Source organism: Cupressus sempervirens, chromosome 2 (genome assembly GCF_028749045.1).
Source record: "Cupressus sempervirens isolate cs-2001-9-10 chromosome 2, ASM2874904v1, whole genome shotgun sequence".
NCBI lineage: Eukaryota > Viridiplantae > Streptophyta > Pinopsida > Cupressales > Cupressaceae > Cupressus > Cupressus sempervirens.
This window is the reverse complement of record NC_143119.1, coordinates 239,996,519-240,019,798: the sequence shown is the minus strand read 5'-3', so window position 1 is coordinate 240,019,798 and position 23,280 is coordinate 239,996,519. Positions and strand designations below refer to the sequence as shown.

General features: G+C 33.9%; 1 protein-coding gene across 6 annotated transcripts in view; it reads right to left on the bottom strand.

Moving 5' to 3' along the window:
- Nucleotides 1-23,280, bottom strand: part of LOC149571919 (putative LRR receptor-like serine/threonine-protein kinase At1g56140) — a 108,706-nt gene that overhangs the window by 66,850 nt on the left and 18,576 nt on the right. For 5 of the 6 annotated variants that reach the window (XM_089813328.1, XM_089813331.1, XM_089813326.1 and 2 more), the window contains 5 exons: nt 10,360-10,431; nt 10,188-10,256; nt 9,960-10,028; nt 9,745-9,792; nt 9,551-9,600 (listed from right to left, as the gene is read on the bottom strand). In XM_089813328.1, the coding sequence (XP_089669454.1) occupies nt 9,551-9,600; nt 9,745-9,792; nt 9,960-10,028; nt 10,188-10,256; nt 10,360-10,431 (308 nt within the window). The remainder of the gene's footprint in view (nt 1-9,550; nt 9,601-9,744; nt 9,793-9,959; nt 10,029-10,187; nt 10,257-10,359; nt 10,432-23,280) is intronic. The other variant, XM_089813329.1, reaches the window with a different exon arrangement.

Genomic DNA, 23,280 nt, shown 5'->3' with positions numbered 1-23,280 from the left:
GACACTTAGAAGATTGAGATATTGCTATCATGATTTAATTGTGTAATTTTGAGTTAAACCCATTGACCCATGTTTCATGAGTAGTGATTAAACATGAATCCATCTCATGAGAATAAATGGAACACTTAGCACTCATTGGATCTAGGTGATGCTCACAGGGGGTGAAGCACCAAGACTTCCCAGGAGGTCTCCCAACCTAGTACTGCTCTAGCCTAAGTGCGCTTAACTATTGAGTTTCCTCCATTGTTAAACCAAAAGTTTGCAACCCCATTTGCAAAACCTTCAACTTTTTATAAAGGTGTGCCGACAGTTTTGAACAAGCAGTGCATCGATAATTAACTTCCAGTTGCTATTTTAGAGCATTCCATGGATCATAAGCACATTTTGACGATTGTTCTACTCCCAAAATTTTCTAAAGAAGGCCAAACTTTCATTTGTAGAGCCTCCATAGACTTCTAGATCATCTCACTGCTTCTATCTTCTTATACTCTTATTCTTTCCTTCTTTTATGTCATGTAAAGGCTTATGCACCCATTAATGGATATAAAGAAGGGTCGAGACCTACTTAACACCATTTAGAGAGTTAGTTTGTATATAATTAGATTTGTTTTATTTGTTTTTAGCATAAGTTTTCATTTAAAGAGCTCTCACTTCTAACACAAAAAGAGGAGATGATTTCTTTTAAATATAGGGATGTAATATGTACTCTAGGCCATTATTTTGATGAAATAATCTATGCTATTGGTGCTCTCATTCTAAGTGTATTTATTTTTGCTGGAGTGTGTTATTTTTGTGAATGCATGTTCATGAATAATAATGGAGCCAATAATTTTATTGTGTTGTTATGATTGTGCAATCATTTAGTTCTGGTGTTTGAGTTATGTTAACGAATTTTGTTGTTGTGAAGAATTGGAGAAAGGATCATCTTTTTGTTCTTGCATAGCATCTTGTCTCATGTGAGCACACTTTCTATGACCTCATGATTTGATGAAACATGAAAAATCTTTCAGTTATTATTAAAGTTCCCATCGACGAATGCATCAATGGAGTTGGGAAGTGCTTCCCTTAATTTCATTGGTTTCCTACCCGATCCTTTTGATATATTAATTAGCAAGCATGTTGTTACTTTGCCTTATGTCCGTTAGGAAGTTCCTCTTTAGTTATTTGGTTTAATTTTCTAGTTATTGTATCTTTGTTATTTTCTTTTCAAACACTTGGTTAAAGTAGAAATTCATATAGTTGCATTGATAAATTGCATTCATCATAAAACATGAAACACAAAATTATATCTCTTTGGTGGTTACGTTTCAAACAATAATCGATTGTGCAGATTGGTTGGAACCAACAAAGGCCTCCTCATGGACATACACATTTATCTTCAATTGAGTTACCTAGTTAGTTGACAAGCCCACTCGAATCGTTGGAGTTAGTCCTTGATCATCTTTTCAAGAGAGGGATTGGAAATGGTCTTTGTCATTCAACATCATGCAAAATGACAGCTCAACATGATCTTGGATTAAAATGAACGAGCTATTAAATCTTATTAATTATTTTTATTATTGGAACCTCAATTTGTCTCTTCACCTACACAATACCTTTTAGTAAGTTCGATGATGAAAACTCTTTGCCTTCAAAATTTAAGACAAATATGAGGTTGGTTTAACATGATTTGTAACTAAGGCTATAGGAAAAATGTCGTCACAGTATAGAACATAGACTAAAAGTTTTTATAAACCCTCCCCCCATCATAATGTATTATAAAAGTCTTAGAATTTGCACCTCAAGAAAATATTTTTCACAGCCTTCTTCAAGGTGATTTCATTACTCATTTCTTTCCCAGACAAAGAAAAGCATAGACCAAATATAAGTGATTCTCCTTTTACCTCATATCATGAAGGGTGCAATCTTAAACTAATGAGAATTCTCTACCTTTTTCACATACCCATTTACTACAAGAAACTAAACATTTAACTTCATAACCTAATTGTTTAAAGTTATAAAAATAAATATGTTAGAGGCTTAAATATGATAGACACATTAAATTCCATTTTCATCCACTTTCGAAAGAATCCAAAATTAAATAATGTTGTTGTTCATTGTCTTGTTCATTATATTTATTCACATACTTTTGTTGATTGCATTCAATTTAAACAATTTATTCAAGATTTACATGATAGAGATCTTATTTATACCGCAATATAAATAATAGTGTTGTAAATTATCTTGTTCATTCCCTTCATCTATTAGATTGCTCTGCACTAAGTTTTATTACTAACTTATGTTGTCAATGGTTGTTTTCCATGAATTGCGGTACAATTTCATATACATTTTTACTTTGTGAGAAACATAATAGCTCATCATAGAATTTTTTACTTTAGATTGAAGATTTGCTAGGATACATAGGTATCTCTTTTTCATTTTGAACCATTTCCATCGTAAGGATTTAATTCCCTTTCCCTTCTATCCAGTGTGGGTTCTGAGTTCTACTGTTAAGTTCCACAAGCATAATCCTTAGAGGGAAGTTTTACATCAATGTCTTACATTGTTAATTTGAAAATATATTTAGGTGATCACTCCTCATTCTAGCTTCAAATAAAGAAAGCGTGATGTTAGGGGAGGGAAGTATGGTGAAGGGGTTGTGGGTTTAGATTCTGAGGAAGATGAGGAGGGAGTCATGATCCCACCAATTAAGAAGATTAAATTCTCTTTTTATATTAAAGATGGTATTTTTAAAGCTATTTCTGGTTAGGAGCATCATGGAATGGAAATTGAATATGATAACTCTAGGCAGGACATCCCCTCTTCCCCTCTGAAGAAGGACTATGTATCTAAAGAAATTTTTCTCTTCCAAAGATATGGTTGAATGTGAGCATAATGGATGGAGCCTAGGGAAGATGAGGAGGAGAGTTTTTTGTCTAATCAAGAGGCCAAATCCTAGGATGGTTCTCCCATTTCTACTGTTGTGGCTAATGGAAGCACTCAAAAAATGCCAAATGTGGCTTTGATATCCTTTGTCTCTAAACATAGTGTTGGGGTTTCAAATGCTAGTAAAGGTAAGGCCCTTGTGTTTGAGGATTGTTATGCTGTAGTTGATCACGATGTGGCCATTTTTTGGTCATCCCTAGAGGATTTTGATAATTTGCAAGAAGATAATGTTAGACCATCCCCTATCTTCCTTATACTTCAAGACTTTGAGGATAGAAAGGAAAACATGATTATAGGGGTTCAACAAATAGAAAAAGCTTAGTCTCTTTATTCATTTTGTCTCATGAAATGGGTGTTCCATGAAATCACGAGCCTAAATGAGGAGTACTAGGTTTTTCCTATTGAAGTTGAGGAGTTATAGAAGGAGATCTTGGATCACACTTCTCCTAATTTAATGATTTATGATTTGTGGAGTTTGGAAGGGCAGATGTTGATGGATTTTGTGGATGGCGATGAAGAGTCTAAACAATTGTATGAGGGGAGACGTGAATATCAAAACCAAAGGGTAGATAGAACAAATTCCACTCTTAAGAGGATTATGGACAACTCTCACAAGGTTCTTCATAATTTAGATAATAATATGAAGTCTTTGGTGGCTAAGCTAGAGGAATTCCATCAAGCCAAAACTATTGTTAATGTTGATCAAGAACTTAAGGGGAATGTTGGTGTTGATACTAGTTCTAGGAGAAGAAATAGAGCTAGTTGGAAGAATAAATATTTTTCTAGTCCAAAGGAGATTCTAGATCTAAAGGATGTAGCCTAGAGGATGAGCTAATTAAAAGAAGTTGTGAGGACTTTAGATTTTATGTGCTGGCTTCCTACTCTTCTTTTTTTTATTGTTGCGTCTTTTTTGTCTATTATTTTGTTGGATTTCTATTGGTTTTTTTTGTTTATGTAATAAGTCGGGTCTATCTTTGTCTAATGATATATTTTTTGGTTTCTTTTGCATTGGGGGCTCTTAATGTTTTATCTGACATAATTTGCTTGTACAATTTAAGGTTTCGGGTTCCTTCAAAACCTATTTTATCTTAATTTGGGAAAGAGTGTCATTTTGTTGGTGTAAATAAATATTTATTATTTACACTTTACTTAAATTTACTTAGGATAATGTATATTCATATTAGTTCTCATGTAGACACCTAGGAGTTTGCATAATCATATGAGTTGTCATATTGACAACACAATAGTTTGCACTCCAATTGAGCACATGTTGTCTACCACATCTCTTTATGAGATACACCTTGCATTCTAATTCTCACATTGTTGCACATACATTTATGCACAATGGAGGATAATCCACTCTTGGTGGACATGTGCTTAGTTGTTTCTTATCTCTTTGAATGACTCCTAGTCATTTTGATTGCCTTTATATAGAAGAAACTTCTATGATGTATTCATCCAATTATTTGATTAATCCAATCATCTGATATCCATTCTCAGTTGATCATACCTTGTCTCCCTTGTGCCATCTCTTGAGCTTCTAGATTTTGGCATTTCATTCTTTCCTTAGGCAAATTCTTACATGGTATTAGAGCTATATCAAATTCTTACATGGTATTAGAGCCATAAGAGTTTCATTACATAGCCATTGGAGAGAATTTTTTTTCCAGGTCAAGATTGGAGCTTGTTGGAGCAAAGCAGATGTTGGCATCACATTTAGAAGATCAAAAAACCCCTAAATTGATTCTTGTTTCATCAAAATTGAACATTTGAGGTGAAATCTAGAGTTATTTTTTTTTGGAGGTGCGATGGTGGCAATTGAGGAAAAATAACTACTAAGGTGATTTCTAAACAACGATATCTCCCTCATATGGACTTCTTTTTTTGAGCAATTTCTATAATTTTGGGGTAGAATTTTGTGATCTACACATTGTTGCAGGTTGTTTGCAATCCATGTTCCTAAATTTTTTTGAAAATCATAAATCCCAATTTTTGCAACTTCAAAGGCTTCGTTCGAGCTCATATGAACACATATTTAGATGCTATTTGTTTTAAAAATGAATTATTTTTTGTCTACTTTCTAGATCTAGTATTAGTTTGGAATAATTCTGAGTAGACATAGTACTTTCATAATTTGGTCATTTTTGGCCTATTTTGGCACTTGTAATTAGATCCTTGAGAGATCTTGTGTGTTATATTGGTGAATCTAATATAGCTTCATATTTGTTGTTGTAACCATCAAAATTTAAAAGTCCACTTATGCCCTAAATTGGCAAGTGGCCATTGTAATCGCACTAAATATAAATTGTCAAATCATGCATTAGGGGGAGTTCTTTGATTTTTTATTTTTATTTTTGCATTTTGGGGGTGCATACATTATTTGATCTCATGGAGTCATGTCAAAAGTGTCACTTTTGTTTAATATTCAAATTGACAGAAAGGAGCTATCAGAAATGGAATGCTTTGATGATTGATCATCTAACGAAACATAAGGAAGTGTTTTCTTATCTATATTCGAAGATATTTCCACCTAGTACTAGTTGTGGACATCTTTCTCTTCTTCTTTCCTTTATGTATAATAGTATGAGTAAGGGATCTTTTGCTCCTCTTAGTAAGGTAAGTAGTCCTCATGACGTTTGGATATGTCTTTGGGAAGCATATGGAGGTCCACGAGTACCTCCATTACCAGAGGACATTCTACCTCCAATCACTCCAGTCATGGTACCTACAAGTTTAGTTGAGATCATACCTCCTAATGCCCCTATTGCTTCTACTGATCCAATTTCAGCCATAGATGCTCCTAATTTAATGCAACATGAAACACCATGTCTTCCTATTTCAGCTTCATGGGATGACTTCCTTCTAGACATTGTAGTGTTGTTTGTGGATTCCTACATTGCAGATTTGGGATACACTATTGATGACATTCATCTTCTCTATGGTGAAGATGATCCTTCTTTAGTTGTTGCGAGGGAACACATTGACCCTCATCTTCATTCTCTACTTGATCAATCTTTCGAGGTTGACAAGATGGTAGATCCTTTGATACAACAGTTGGAGGAGGTCACTTTATTTCTAGAGGAGATATTTGAGTCTTTGATACATGTTCTACATTCATCCTCAGTTGAGCTTGATTTGTCTTTTTCAGTATAGTGGCATCGTACACATGATTTGGAGGAGGCACCTTTTAGTATTGACATGGGGACACTATAGCAGGTTTCATAGATTTAATACATTTTGAGGTTTCTTCCTACAGATGGGAGAGGCTTCATTGGTACATGTTTGGTTCTATTTCTTCCTAAGGGGAGGAATGCTATTCTACACTCATGGAGGAGTTTCTACTTTGAGCCTTGCGCATCTACCACAGGTGTACATTCTACATTGAGGGGGGGTTACTTGGTCTATCTTCCTCTTCTTCTCTCTTATGGGCGTGATCTTTTCCTCACATGAGGTCATCTTCTCTTTCATTTTCTTTTATTGTACTTATCTCTCCTTTTGGAGGGGGGTTTTTCCCATGTGGTTTTCCCTCTTTCTCCACTTTATGAGAGATTTCATTGCATCTATCTTTTACACTTGTATATTGTACATGGGTACCTAACATGGCCTAGTAGTTGGGACCCATCTTGCATTATTATCTAGCCTTTGTGAGCTTAAGTACATTCTTCTAAGTTACACTTAAGGGGGTGTTGGTGTAAATAAATATTTACTATTTACACTTTACTTAAGTTTACTTAGGATAATGTATTTTCATATTAGTTCTCATGTAGACACCTAGGAGTTTACATAATTATATGAGTTGTCATGTTGACAACATAGTAGTTTGCACTCCAATTGAGCACATGTTGTCTACTACATCTCTTTATGAGATACACCTTGCATTCTTATCCTCACATTGTTGCATGCACATTTATGCACAATGGAGGATAATCGAATCTTGGTGGACATGTGCTTAGTTGTTGCTTATCTCTTTGCATGACTCCTAGTCATTTTGATTGCCTTTATATAAAAGACACTTCTATGATGTATTCATCCAATTATTTGATTAATCCAATCATCTGATATCCATTCTCATTTGATCATATCTTGTCTCTCTTGTGCTATCTCTTGAGCTTCTAGATCTTGGCATTTCATTATTGCCTTAGGAAAATTCTTACATGGTATCAGAGCTATACCAAATTCTTACACATTTCAATCTTTTATCCTTCTTTGGGATCCACTTTTCTTTTGTTGAATAGTATCTTTTATAACATGATATCCTTTCTTGCATAGAATTGTTTTCTTATCGTGATGATTCTTTCTTTTTCAAGGGGTGTACATCATTTACTAAAACCTCTTCCTTTCATTAAAACAATATGTCTATTATAAATAATCTCTTGTAGAAATATGTGTGATATTCTTTACCAAGATCTTCCCTTGTCTGCCAATAGAGATGGTGTGTATTCTTGTTCTCCTTCTCCCTTTAATTACAAATGATGTTATATTTGTGAAAAGTATCCTTTTGGAGGTATATGTCTTTGAGCAAATATCTTTTTCTTCTCTCATCATGCATTTGTAAAAAAATATCCCTTTACACTTACATTGCAAGGTATCTTTTTATAACTACCTTTTCCATCCTTAAAAGATGTATGCTCTCTTTATCTTGGATTTCATGTACATTGTGTTTATTTTTTCTTAAAGGATACCTCCTCGGGGTTAGATTTGTTTCCATATTGGGGATGGTAGGATGTGGGGGACATATATGCAACCTCTACGTTGCTAAGGGCATGGTTTCATAATGGATAATACCACACAACTTGTTGGACCATTGACATCAATTTTAAGATGAGTTAAGTATCACAATATAAATTTAGACTATTTGTTCATCTCATGGGAACCAAACTATATTCATTGCAAACAATACTTTTCTTGGTTATCCTTGGCATCAATTTCAGGATGGATTGACTAATATAACACAACTAATTAGATAATTGACCTATTCTTGCCATCAATATTTTAAGATGACTTGACTAGCATAACACAACTTGTTAGACTACTCAACTCTCTTTGCACAAAAGCCTTTCTTAGGATAATACAACTTGCACTAGATTATTTCAAATCTTCCTCCTCTCTTCACATGGATTAGGCAAAATAATACAACTTGACGTGTATAATTTGTACTCTTTCATGGATCCCCTAGCATAATAAAATTTGCTAGCTCATGAAATCTAGTTTCCTTTTTCTTTCTCCAAATTTTATCCCATAGTCACAAATTGCTAGTTGATGGGACGATGATGTGATCTTATCTCATCTTTGTTGTATGTTACTTCTCTTTCCATGTGACTAGTTGTTCTCTTGCAATAACATTCTGAGAAGGATCTTAATAGTTGGTACATTATAATTTACAAGGTCTCTTCGACTAGTTCACATGGAGCCTTTGATTTTGATACTAACACATTGTGTTTTTCCTTTTAGTTTTTGGCTTTATTTTTCATTGTTTTATTTTTTATTTTTTATACAACGTCCTTTCATAAGGTTGTATGACTCTCTCTCTCTCTCTCTCTCTCTCTCTCTCTCTCTCATGATTATGTTTCTTGACTTGTACTCCTACATTGAAGGATATATTTAGCACTATAAATCCAAGTGAGTTAGTTTTGGGTTCCTATCATTTACACCTTGATCTCAATGCCTCAATATGATTGCTGAAGTAAACTAAATTTACAAAAATATCTTCAGGAGTCTATATAAGAGCATTCTTATTATTTATTTTAACAACCATATATCAACATGACATCTCATTGTAAAATCTTTCAATTTCAAGAACTCGTGGCAAAATTAAATCCCATCATGATCTTCATATCTAATAATTGTTGCAAGTCACAAAAACCTTCATGCATGCATGTTTTTATGATTGACTTATTTTATGTCATTTTAAGTCATGTTATTGCATCAACCCTTATTATCACATTCATTGACCATTACATCAACAAGCTATAAGTCTCAAATACTTTATTTTTAGATACAACATTTTCTACAATGTAACATATTTTTATTTGATGTTTATTTCAATTATGTTTTATATTTAGTTTCAAAATTGGGGTTTCACATTAGGAATCCCTCATCAATGCAAGATTATCCTTTATTTGCATGTGTTAAAGGAAGGTTTGGGAGACACAAATTTGGGATCCGTTCAAATAAAATTGACTTACATAATGCAATTTTCTAGATACGAAAATAGGGTCAAATTTACTCAAATTTCAGAGATGGGTTCCTTTCTACCTCAGATTTCCAAATCTTAGTTGCCTATATATTTTATTCTTGTATGATTTTATATGTTGAAAACTCTTATTTTTGTCATTGTTGCCCCTAGAATCAACTCTAACTCAAAAATATTTCAATATAAGTCTCAAATCATTCACAAGGACTATTGAATTCACTTTGTTCCTAGCCCCTTTATCAAGTGGATTTGATTAAAAAGTAATTAAAGTAGAAATCACATGGTTTCTTAGTTTACAAACATAAACTTGTGAACCCCATTTCCCTACATTAGAAACATTTACATTCCCAATTTTGAAACAGAAAGATATATAGAATATAACATTATAAAAAGTATTTAAGGTCAATATGAAGTGTAGTGAAGAAGTCTTACTTGTTGCTTGTTTATTGCCCACATAATTCCTTTGGAGAAGATAAATCCAACTAATGTGGAAAGAAAAAAATAGCTTAATTTGTACTAAGAGACAATAAATTGTTAAATATTATAAGAAACTAAAATTTAAGTGACTACCAATAGACTAACTTTATAATAAAAAATATTAAAGGAGTAATAGATTTAGAGCACACCTGTGATCATTAGAGATTTCACTTTTCAAAAAGTTACCGATCAAATTCCTACACATTCCAATAGAATTTCATAAATGAGTGAAGATAGTTGAAGATAAAATCGTGTATAAAATATTGTAAATATTTATTCTAATTAAAGAAAAAATTAGAATAAAAATATTAAAGTATTAACAATCTAGGTTTTACCTAATGCTATGAATGAAAATGAAACTTACACTCTCTTTGAATTTTCACTTGCGGAATCTAATGGAATATTCCCATTTAATTTATTATAAGATAAGTCTCTGCAAGTTGATAAAAATGAAAATAAAAGTGTAAAAAAATGCCTCCATAATAATGAGAACTCTCAAATAAAAAAGTCTAATTAAAAGGGAAATGACAACATGCCATTAGGAACAAACATGGATTGATATTAAATTAATGTGTATCTTTATAATACTTACATTATTTTGTAGTTTGAGTCGGTCAACCAAGGAATATTTGAACCTGATAAATTATTGTTCCCAAGGATCCTGAATTTCACCCATATTGTCATGGTTAATTTTGATAATATTTACATTCATTAAAAATAAATAATATTTAATAAATTATTAAAATTAGTACATTTCTACTTACAAATATTGTAAATTTGGAAAGTCCTTTAGAGAACTTGGAATATCTCCATATAAATTATTAAAACTTAAATCCCTGTAAAATAGAGACGATCAATTTAAATATATATTTTACGTTAAACTAAAATTCCAATTCCATTTTATTATAAGCTTAAGCATTGGAATGATTTTTTGAGAAATGCATTAGTATGAGTATGTGTACTATTATAAATGTAAATAACTTAATTTGCCTACTTGGTGCAAGAGAACCTATTTTGATTATTTTTTCGAAATATTTTCATTTTTTGTGGTAAAGGCATGGTTCATCTTTAAAACACTCCAATCAAGTGAATTTTTTGTTGGGAACTATTTTTCTTAAAAGTTGTTTGTGGAGAATTTCAAGAGAAATGTTTAGGTCTCTCCTTCCTAAGCTCATTGGTCATAAGGTCTTATCTATTGTTTTCCTATCTAAATTATGAAGATTAGGAAGATTAGGATTGATTCTAGAAGAGGACTATTTGATGTACAATCTATATATTTAGAAATAATTTTACTAAGAAAAATATTTAGAGTCTAAAGCTTAAATTTGACAACACAACATTATCTAGCATTATGAACTACTAGAGTGTGGTTAAACCTATGGATATTGCAACTACCACCCTCTTAAAAAGACATAGAATGTGAATAAGGTATATTTGAATTTCATTAATTTGTTAAAAATGAGATCTTCGTTTTAAAAAAAAAATATTTAATTGAAGATTAAAAAATATTTTTGGACAAAAGGTCATTATTTATGATTCTAGAATTGATTTTTTAGGAGGTGTTTTCTTGATAACTGTTCACTTGATTAGAGATCACAAAATATTACTAGAATTGTTTGTATATGAAATAGTAAGAAGATTTTTTTTTATCTTAGTAGAGAGATTCACAAGTTGATTCTCATTTCGATAACGCTTCCTTTTTCTATCTACTTCTATAAGGAAAAATAATTCAAAATGATTGTTTATACTTTGAAAGATCTTATTTAAGTTGATGAAATAAATCCAAAATCAATTTGATTAGAATTTGTGTGGAAATTAATCTTATTAAGGGCATTCCAAATGCATATAAATATAGCCTCAATATTGTATATATCTTGATTATGAACAAATTGCATTGAATGTGTATTGGCATAAGTATGGGAACTTCATCCATAATTAACCTTCCAAAGCCAACTAATATACTAAAGCATATGGTAAAGCTAATGTAAATGAAGAATTTGATTTTGCTAATTGCAATGAATAAAATACAGCAAACTAAAATGAATTTAGTGCTACATTGCAAATTCAATGAAAAAATATTGCTTTAGAGAAGAAAAGCAATGAAGGAATGACTATTAATTCTAGTAACGGTGAATATCATGAAAAATAAATTATTGCAACAATGGTTGAGAGAATAATAAATTCTTGCAAAGGTGAATATCATGAAAAATATTTTAAAATTAATTACATGAATAAAAAAATGGAATGCTCTAAGAAGTTGAATTAATGAGTACAAATGATAAAGAAAATAAAAATACATTTTACCTTTATGGTTTGGTAGTTGGTTCTCATAGAAGTTTGTATTCTTTAATTCAAAAATGATCTAATTACTAATAAAAGAGAGATAGTGCACACCTCTAGATAAGAGTCATTGCAATCATTATCATAAAAGATAGTGGCAAATGGATCTTAGAAACAAATATCAATATATTCAAGTGGATTGATAAAAAATGCTAAAAGAAAACATCTTTAAAATCTCGTGGAGGAAATATCATGAAGGGTGAACCTTGCATTCCTAGAAAATTGTTGACTTTCCCTTAACATAATGGATTTTATTTAGCCTTTGTGAAAAGAATCCAAGCTAAGGTAAAATATATGACTATCCTTATATAATGTTTCGTTGATATAAAATATTTTTTGAAATAAAATAGTACAAATTATTTAGTCAAGGAGTAATAACAAGTTTAGTTTGAAGTTTTTTGGTTCTCTGGATGAACCTAGGGAAAGCTTGTTAGAAAAGTAGAATAAGAAACCTAATTGAAATGATTAAAGGTATAATAGATCAAATTATCCTCGGAGTGCCAATATTCTAACAATATGCAATTTTACTAATTTTTATGGTCATTATCTTCTTTTTTTTTTTAATGGCTAAAAATTGTAGATAAAACAAATTGTAGGATGATTCATCCTATATGTTGTGCATTATGGTAGTAAGTGGTAATATTGATATTAATTCTTTCAATTTTTACAAGGCTAGATCCTATCTATCAATTTTTGCACTAGATCTTATCATGGACTTATTCTTTCAAAATATTAATTACTTAATTTGTAGAAAATATGCCCCATTAAAATTCAATTCTTGCATTTTAGAGTGCACAGATTTATTTTTAGTATATTAAAAATAACACTAATATTAATGCCGAAGGAATTAAAATTCTTAAGTTTCATTCAAAGATTTACCACATCAAAGATAAGGTTAAGGTGTTAAAAAAAGTAATATAAAATTTAAGCATTATGAAAAGTAATAAATTTTGATAATAATTATACCCCCAAATGGTTTATAATTAGATGGTAGTAGAGTTGAAGAAAATGACCCATTTTACCATGTACAGAAATCAAGGAAGAGAATAAATTATTGATATGACCTATTGAGATGTTTTTTGTGAAACAAGATATTAACTCAATGTAATTTAAAAAAGTTGTGGTTTCTCATCATAAGAGTTTTCTTTTATCAGAGGAGAAGTTTATGAATATTTGAATAAGGATGATTCTATAAGAAGGGTCATTCCAATCTTGTGTTTATATAGATGAATATGATATGATATAGGTTCAAGAAAATTGATCTCATCTAATCCCTTCTTTCTGATATGTTTTGTGTGTGTGTGTGTGTGTGTGTGTGTGTGTGTGTGTGTGTGTGAGTGAGTGAGAGAGAGAGAGAGAGAGAGAGAGAGAGAGAGAGAGAGAGAGAGAGAGAGATGGGAATGATGAAAACATCAATAATCCTTTCTATATTTAAAACCCATGTATGAAATCAAGGATTGAATGTTACAACACATTAAATCTAGATAAATCTTAGAAATAGTAATTACTTTCATTTTTAATCACCTCCTTATTGGAAAGTAACTACAAGTAAAGGATAATGGGAAAGTGATGAGACTTCCCATCAAAATAAATGAACATTAGAGGGCACAACTAATCCAACCATGTAATTGAAAAAGACTTACTAGCACCAATCAAGATTTCATTCTCTATAAAAGTAGACCTATCAAAAAATATCCTATGTTCTTAGGCTAAAATATTATCACTAAAGTCATGTGATAGAGGATAATGATAGCCATTTATGTTAGTACAAATATTTAAGGGAATACTATTCAAACTAGACAAGGAGCAAGTGAAGATTGATTTAATATCACTACAAATCCCATCATTGAGTGACTTCATGCAACCATTTAAATTTTTTTTTTATAATATTTAATGATGGCTAAGAGATCCATATTTGACTTCTAGGTTATTTTTGTTATGTTGTGGTCCTTGGTTTCAAATGTTATGAATGATAAATTAGATAAATAAATAACTTTAGAATAATTTAAATTAAAAAATTCTCCTTAGCATTTGACAAATCATTGGATCTAGATGATTTCTAAGGTAATTTAGTTTGAATTATTGGTGATATATTTGAAAAGATCTTTTATATATGATGATAAGATAAGATAAGATAAGATAAATTTATTAATGTCCAACAAAAGACCACAACGTGAGTCTATGAGACTGGAAGCTTATAACAAGGAAAAAATAGACAAACGAAACACCAAACGGTATCCAAAAAAGAACAAGCACAACAAAAGAAGAAGAAAGTAGGAAACATCACGGAAAAGATTAGGTATCCGTCTTCATAGGGAAAAAGTCCAACGGTGACCAATCTGTGCCGCTAACAGAAGCCTTGTGATGAAGCTGAGTGCTATGAGAGGAGTGTCACTGGCAAAAAGGTCCCTTGCGGGGTCTCACCGATCTGGAACTGCTTGTGCTAGGGAAACTATACGGTCGCTTCACACCCCGAGCTAGAGTTAAGGGCGAGAAGAAGGTCGTAATAAGCTATGCCTAGGTCTGACTCTTGGGAAATGAAAGCTGTAAAGTATGGTCACGAAGCTGTAAGGACTTGTGGAGATAGAGTGCAATGCAACGCTGATCGGTGTACTTGAAAAAATTTGAGAGGAATCTGCAATCTCTAAATAGACAGTAAAATCTCCCTCTAATCTCCTAGTATATGGGGCATCCGAAAAGAAAATGAATCTCAAATTTTGCCTTTGCTAAGGTACAAAGTGTACACACCCAATCCTCTCTAGCAATATGGTGATCGACCTGAATTCGAAGTTTGTGCGAGCCCACACTAAAGGAGCCAAGGGAGATATGCAGAGCGTGAGTCCAGTATTTATGTAAGTACTCAGGTCGTACAATAATCCCATCTCGAATAACTAAGAAGTGCTCAGCGTAGAAAGCCATCCTTGGATGTAGTCCCCCTGGAGGATCCACCCAGGTCTGTGTGATATACTTCTTGTAAATGTCAAGTCTGACATGCCCATTCAACTCCCGTCGAGAAGGGAGTAGATGAGTAGGGGCATCCAATGAGAACTGGTAGGGAGGAAGATGATCAATGTCGATCCCCACTGAACTCAGTAGGATAGTAGCCTGAGCATACCAACCGCGGGCTCTAGTGGCAGGATCGAAGTTAGCAATAGCAACTGAAGAGCAATATGCTAAATGAGGGTATCTGTGTTGGCCTTCCTCCGAGTCAGCAAAGCCACAAAGATGATGGAGAAACCAGATCAAGTCAAAAATGGTTGCAAGTTTGAATGGGTGAGCACCGAACTCGGCCAAAATAATACTGTGGGGGGTAGAACTGCGACATTTGATAATCCGACAAAGGAGCATAATTTGGGTACTCTCAATCTTGGCCCAATTCGAGTCTAAAAGAGAAGGACCCCAAACCACCGAACCATAGAGCACTGTGGTTCTTACTAAGGAATCCAGGAGGGATAGCTTAGATGATGTATCCTGAAAGTGGTGTCTGAAGCATTGTCTCTCGAGCATGGCAAGGGAACCCAACCCTTTACTGATCCGAGGCTGAATAGCTAATCTCAAGCTGAAACGAGATCCAAAAAAATTAACCCCAAGGTATGTGTAAGATGATGTAATCTCAACTTCCCGACCCTAGAAGTGAAAATGGAGATGTGAAGTCTTCAAACCATTGAAGAGCATAACCCGCGTCTTCTCAAGGTTCACAACCAGCTGTCTCATATAACAAAAAGATGAAAGTCTATCTAAAAGCCTCTAAAGACCCTCAAGAGAGGAAGCAAGAAGAACCACATCATCAGCAAAGAGAAGGATGGAGATCAATACCTGGTGTAGATGACAACCATCACCTGGAAGCAAGGAGTCACTAAGAAAAGCCTCGAGTTCATTAATGTAGATCCCAAACAAGGTGGGCGAGAGAGGACAACCTTGCTTCACCCCAATGGTGCTCTAGATAGGATTAGAGAGGCCCTCTGTGGTCCTGAGTCTACCAATCATAGTCTCATATAACCTCATAATAGCTGTTAATAAGATCTTAGAAATATCAATATCTTTGAGTCTCTAAAAAAGGGCTGCTCTGGGGATGGAATCAAAAGCCTTACGAAAATTCGCAAAACAATAGTAGACTTTCTTCGAGTGATGTTGAGCCTCCTCTATAATATCTTGTAGTGTAAAGATATGATCTATGGTCTGGTAGTCTGTCCTGAATCCTGCTTGACCCTTAGCCCTGCAATTCCTCCTATCAAGCTCACTAGATAAAAGAGTATTCAAAGCTGTAGCATAAAGTTTGGCAAATGTATGTCCAATCATAATGGTACTGTAGTTTCCAGGATCAGAGGTCAGCCCAGACTTATGGATCGGGTGAATAATGTGTCTCGACCAAGAGTCCAAAAAACCAAAACAAACCACTCTATTAAAGAGCATAGAGAGATAAGGGCCCAAGATTGTCGTATCGAGTTTGAAGAGCTCCACCTAAAAATTTCCCTCATCAGCCGTCCTACTGCATCTCATAAGTTTGATGGACTCATAAATGCTAGAGGTGGAGAATAAGTGACAATGGGGGAGCAGGCTAGGAAGGGGGGTGAGCTGACCCGGGATGTCATACAATGTGGAGATATGGGAAGCAAGGAGATGAAGTTCGGGGGTGAACTGGGGTTGGCTATGCCTGGGGAACATGATGCACCAAAACAACTTGGGATACTAAATAAGCATGTCTCGGAGGGATATGCCCTGTGAAGCAATAAATAATCGCTTCTTATGGTGAAGAAAGCATTTGTAAGAGAGCCATAAATTGGTGAAAGTGGAGGAATGAGTATCAAAAGCCAAGCGCAAGGAGCAGTAGAAAATTTTACAGTCATCATCAAACCACTGATTCATGGGACAAGTATTTTGTCGAGCCAATCTGTGAGTGCTAGAAATGGAGCGGTGAGGGATATAGAGGAGAGCCGACTCCAAAATCGCGGTAGCAATTGAGTGAAACATGGTGGACACTTGACTGTGATCTGTGAAGCTAGCTAGGTAGAGGAATCTTCTCAAGTGGAAAATGAAGAGGTCTTGATCACTATCCTTGAAACAAAAATGAGTGTGGCGGCGAAATCGGGCATGGTGAGTAGAGATGGGTGGTAAAGGGTGGGAAGAAACACAGACAGAAAGGCTAAGAAGGGCATGATCAGCCAAGGGAAGATGAGAGATAGTAAAATTTTTGATGGAGGGGATTAAAGAAGCAACAACGAGGATGTAATCCACCACGCTCACACCCCCACTATGATCTTTCCATAGAAATAAAGAAATAAAGAATTTTATTTACTTAGGTGCTTTCTCCTCTCAATTCTACTTTCATGTATCTAGCTTTGAAAATGATAATGTGCATATATTCAATAGTTTAAAAGAAATCTTAATTCCTATTTTTGTTATAAAATAATTGTTTTAAGGCTATAGTCTTGTCTCTTTAGCACTACTTTAGGGAGAATAGTAAAAGGCTAAAACAAATTCATGATGACGTGATTATTGATTAAAAAATTACATCTAGTGATGAAAATAGAAAGGAGGATTGTGATGGATAAAATTGAATTTAGTATTTTTATGATCATGATAATTATATTTCTTTTGCAAGATAAAATTGAACAGATAATTGATTAGTTGGGTAGAAGGGTATACTTATTGGATTTCTTTGTTTTTCTTTATTAGTGGTTTTTCTAATATTTCTCAAGCGAAGTATGGAAAAGTTGTCCTGTTTAAATAGCGATCCATCACTGTGGTTTAAATAATTGGTTATATGCTCAAAGACACTAAAGAGGAATATTATATTGAAGGTGTGTCTCTTATCTATAGTATCTTCTCATGATCCTTTTCATACTCTTTTGCATATCCAATCAAAGCATTGAGGGAGGCAAGGGTGCCCAAATGCTTCTTCTTGATGGAAACCTTCCCCAACTCATCCAATCTCAATCCAAATTTTGCGTCATTGATGTTCTCCTCTTTGATATCTTTAAAATCAAGTGCAACCCCAACATTAGTCATCATGGTTGAAATGGAAGTGTCAACGCTTGGGCTATGCTGTACAATCTCGTTTTGTATGTCTTCAAGTATCCTCAATCTAATGGTTAAGGCAACAAACCAACACTCCATCATACTCATTCCTCCTTTATCTACCAACTTGTTTCTCTCCAAATATCTCTTCAATAGTTTAATAAATGCCCATAGCCTGGAAATGTCTAAGTCCTTGACTATAAGGAAATCCTTCCACTCCCCTTCAAATGCTCTAAATTTGTCTCTAATAGCCACCAATGACCTGAATGTTGAGATAAAGGAAGGCAAGAAATTTTTCCCATTTTGAATTATAGAATGGATCCAATCCTTGACTTCGTGCAACTGAGTTGATATTTCTTCTATGTTGCTCCCATTGTCTTGTGGAAGGGCTGCTTGATGTAACTGTTGGATAGGTTGGCAATCTCTCGAATACTTGTTTTCTACCTCCAACTTTACAATCCTCTCATTTTCCTTTCTCAACCTTTCTCTAATTGAAACCATGCCTTCTTGGATCTCCTCACATTCCATGTCATTCATGATTCTTCCCAAGTTATGATCTACTATCTCATACTCCTGAGCTACAATCTCATTTATTACCTTGCTCCTAATTATGTTTTCCACCATTTTTGCAATTTGTTTCTATTTCTCGCTATCTTCCTTTTCCACTACCCTTTGAATGTTTTTAGCTATTCGAACAGCCATCACCTCACCTCTTGGCATAAGCATTTTCCCTAACCATAGCAGTGTAGTGCATTTCTCCAAATCTATACTTGGTTCGACTAGCAAATTATCACTAATGGCCTTAGGCGCCTAGCTTATTTCCTCAATATCAATTGGCCTATCCTTTTCTTCACTAGTGACAGTCACATCATCACCATGTTCATTCTCCAAGAGAGGAGAGTACTTAGTATTATTGTTGTAACCGCCTAATTTTGAATTAGGACTCACCCCTGTGACCCCTTGTCCACTTGTGTTATCCTCTTGGGCTCTAGCCTCAATTATGATCTCCCTTAACGGTGCTGCATTCTGTCTCTTTGCTGGAGGTTTTTGATGTTCTTTACTTTTCTCAACCTCACAACCTCTTTCTTGTTCTTAACTACTCTTTGTTGTTGGCTACTGCCTTAACCTTTCTATCTGACTGACTCTGTTGGAACTTCTTCCTACGATTTCATCTTCTCATAAGTAAGGTGTACCTTTCAATTTTGTAATTTCCTTAACTTCTCATTATACCATGACTCGATGTGTAGATCAACTATCCTTGTAATTCCCTCTAAGGAAGGAGCTTGATGATTAGCCCAATCCACTGGACCCAATTCTATTCCATCCATTGTATCATAATCTTCTCTTAGCACATTTTTATCATCTTCTAGCTGATCGAGAATATTGAGACCTCTCCATCTGATTACCCTCATCATGCCCACTGAAAATCTTGAGAAAGCTAGCTTTCTCACATGAAAGTCATCTCATGCATTGGCCCAAAAATCTTCTATAGTAGGAATATATTTGAATGTGTTTTCATGAGATGCCTTGATAAGACCATTAGGACTTGATCCTTGTCTCGCTCTATACCATACTAGATGATACTGTTCTAATTCCTTCTCCATAGTCACAAAGGTGATAGGATTGGGACAAGTATTATTGCCTATTCCAAATGAGAAGGTAATCCTTGTCTCACCTTTAAGTTTCATCATCTTGTCATAATGCTCAAGTTTCCTAGCCAACTCCATCAAAACTATCTTTTTGGGTGGGTGCCTTGGAAGTCTCTTGGGACAAACTGTACTTCCTACTACTCTAATGTATGTAAATTGGATGAACTAACTCCCATACTTCTTAACTTTTACTTCTTCTTTCGATGAGAGCCTCTTAGTAGGTGTCCCTTGTAATATCCTTACCATCTTCATGGCAAAGGCATCATAAAATATCTTATAATCTTTGGTGTTGTGCAAATAAAGCTGTGGATAGTACTCATGCACCAAACATTGCCTCGACCCATTGCCAATCACTCTTAAGGCCTTAAGTCCAGGATTTTCATATAGTCTTGCAATTAGATAGAAAAGATAGGATCCCAAATAGAATTGCTTTTGATTGTTCACTATCATAAGTTGCAACTCTAAATGTTTTCTTATAATTTTAGCCCAATTAAATTTTATCTTTTCATTTTCAATTTCATCAATAAAGAAGTACATCCAGTTCTCAAATTGCATACCTTGAGCCATGCCCATGATTTGGCTGATAAGCACAATTATATCACCGTACTCTGATTTGAAATCTGACTTGGTGAGCTTTGAGGACCTGGTAACTCCCTTCTTGCCTTTGTGTAACCAATTCTACTTTAGATGAATGAAGTAAGCTTCCCGGTTATCCTGAAATAACTTGGCCACTTGATCCATCATTACCATTGTCATGATCTTATACTTGGGAATATTAAATACTTCTTCAACCACTTGTTCACCGATGTTGGCTAACACTCTCTTCCCTTCATCAAAAATGATGGACTTAGTAACAATATGAAACTAGGATGCACACTCCATTACCAATTCTGGACAAGGCAAGATAGGAGGGAAAGCCCACGCATATACAATTCTACTCTTGTATATCTTCTTTACCATGGGGGATTGTCCTTCCTTCAATCTATCCTTCAACTATATCATGTTTACTGTACCGATATTGGTATCACTTATTCGTCTCACTTTCAAAAAGAAGGCAGTCTTAGGCATCATGTCTTCCTTATCTTTTTTGGTATTCATTCCCTTTGGATTCTTGCTTGCACCAACATCTACCATCCTAAACACTTATTTCTACCCCTTTGTTCTAAATGATATGGATTAGACTTATCAATCTCCAACCTTCTTTCTATTGATGGAATCTAACTTATTTCTGCCTCTCCAAGTCCTATCTCTACACTTATCAATCTACAAACTTCAATCCTAGGGGTGGGACTACCACTTAATTTTGCCTCTTCGTTACCTTAGGATGGATTACACTTATATCTCCCAACTTCAATCCTAGGGTGGTGTAGCTTATTTTTTCCTCTCCAAGTGTCCTATCATGAAATTTACACTTATATCTCCTAACTTTAGCTTATCAATGGAATGACGAAGTGGTGGATGATGAGTGCAAGAAGAAGATAAGGGAAATGAACCAAGTAAGAACAAGGAATAGAATATGCCTTTAAAACCAATCTTCACTTCCAAAAATGAATAGAATTTTACCTTAAATCTACCTTTACCAATAATCGGGCCCTTTTCTTGAGTTCAGATCAAATCTTAGAAATTTCAATCCTCCTTGCAAATAATGATGCCCTAGCAAAAATTTGAATTTTGACCTCCTTGAAATTGCCCATGCTTGCCAAAAATTAGGTCTTGAATCATATAGCCTCTTCACCAAATAAAATCACCCAATTTTGGAAGGAGAAATTGTTGCCAAAAATGGAGAAATCAAACCTAACAAAAATTGCCCAAGTTGGAAAAAAATTCAAATTTGCTCCAAAATCACCCTAGGGAAAATATTTGCCCAAGCAAGATGGAGAAAAAGGTTGCCAAAAAAAGGAAAAAATTGCCCCAATAATCGCCCAAGCTGAAATTTGCCTTCCTTTGAAGAAAATCGCACATCCAAGGAGGAAGAAAAGGGAATGAGAAAATAAGAGGAGGGGAAGCCCCTCTTATACCACACTTTTTGCCTCTCCAAGTGGGCCAACCTGCCTGGAGGAAAAAAAAAATTAAATTATCCCCTTAATTAGTGGCCCAAATTTAAATGCAACATTAAAATTACTTAGCCTATAGTGAAATTGGCCCTTTTAATTGCTAGTTTTGATAAAAAATTGCAAAACAGAAACAATGTAAGCCTAGGAGATGTCAAAATTTTAAGCCTAGGAGATGTCAAAATTTTCATTTAATAATGTTTTGGCAATTAAGATATCATTAAAATCAAATTTAGCAAGCCAAAATCAATTTTCAATTCCAAATTACCAATTTTGTTTAATACTTCTAAAATCCTATAGGCTAAATTTCAACCAATTTAATGAGATTTTGCAATTTAATCCAATTTCAATTTTGCAATACACTTTCAATTTTTTTTAGTTTTTATTTTTTACAAAATTTATCCTTTTCCTAACAGTCAAAATTCAAACTCCAATTTCAATTTCACTTCAAAAAATTTCCCTTTTCACCAAAAAGTTTCAAGATTTTCCAAAATGACTAAATTTAACCAAATTTATTTTGAAAATGCTCAAGCTTTTCTTATTTGTGTTTCTGGTGAGATTGTGTAAGTTTTTCAAGATCAACATTTTAGATCATACTCCATGATCTATCATCAGGATGAGAGAGCTAAGAAAAAAAATGTTAAAATTCATGTTTTTCTTAGCTCTCTCATCCTGATGATGGATCATGGAGTATGATCCGAAACGTTGATGCTGAAAAACTTACACACAATCTCACCAGAAATACAAATAAGAATAGAATAGATTGTGGAAATTTGTTACAATTAATGCTCAAGCTTATAGAATTATTTCAAATTTTCAAAAAAAAAAATCCAAGTCCAAAAATTTGCAATTTTATCCCGTCGAATATTGTTCTAATCATTGAAAATAAAATGTTGTTTTTGAATTATATTTGGCCTAAGGATAAAGTTACATATTTTGGAAAATCAAGTTTAGCACTGGGTGAAAATAAACCAAATCAAATCCCTGTTGGCCTAAAGGTGTCCAAGGTATAAAATTACCAACTTGAAACCTCTAGACAATTTTGCAAAATTTGCTAAGGCAACCGAAAAATTCCAAAAATCTGCAAAAATTGTCAAGGCTTGCCTAGAAAAGGGGATCCCCAAAGCTTTTGGTGTAATGGTGTGAAAAGTTCACAACACATTGTACTTGTACTCATCAAATAATAATCATGGGATGACTTTGGCTCTCTTGATATTTGTCAATCCATGAGCTTTGATCTCAAAACTTATTTTATGAGATGCTAGGAAAAATCAACAAGAATATGGATATAAGTACAACATTGAGAACAAGGATAGGCCACCTTAGATTACTTAAGAGTCTAAACATAATGCCAATTTATCTAGATTATCTTAGGCAGTCCCTCTTGAAGATCATATTTCACTAGAGTCTTGACCATAAACTAGTAATTTTCCTTCAAAACTTCCTCATCTTGGTCCAAAAATGAGCTTGAGGAATTCCAATCATAATTATGAATAATTTGACCTATAGAGATTAAAAAACATTGATTTCATGCATTGGCTTAAATGATAGTAACCATGTTTTCAATGACAAGGGAGATATCTCCAACACAATCCTTGGATCATAACCCTCTCTATATTTGTAGTTG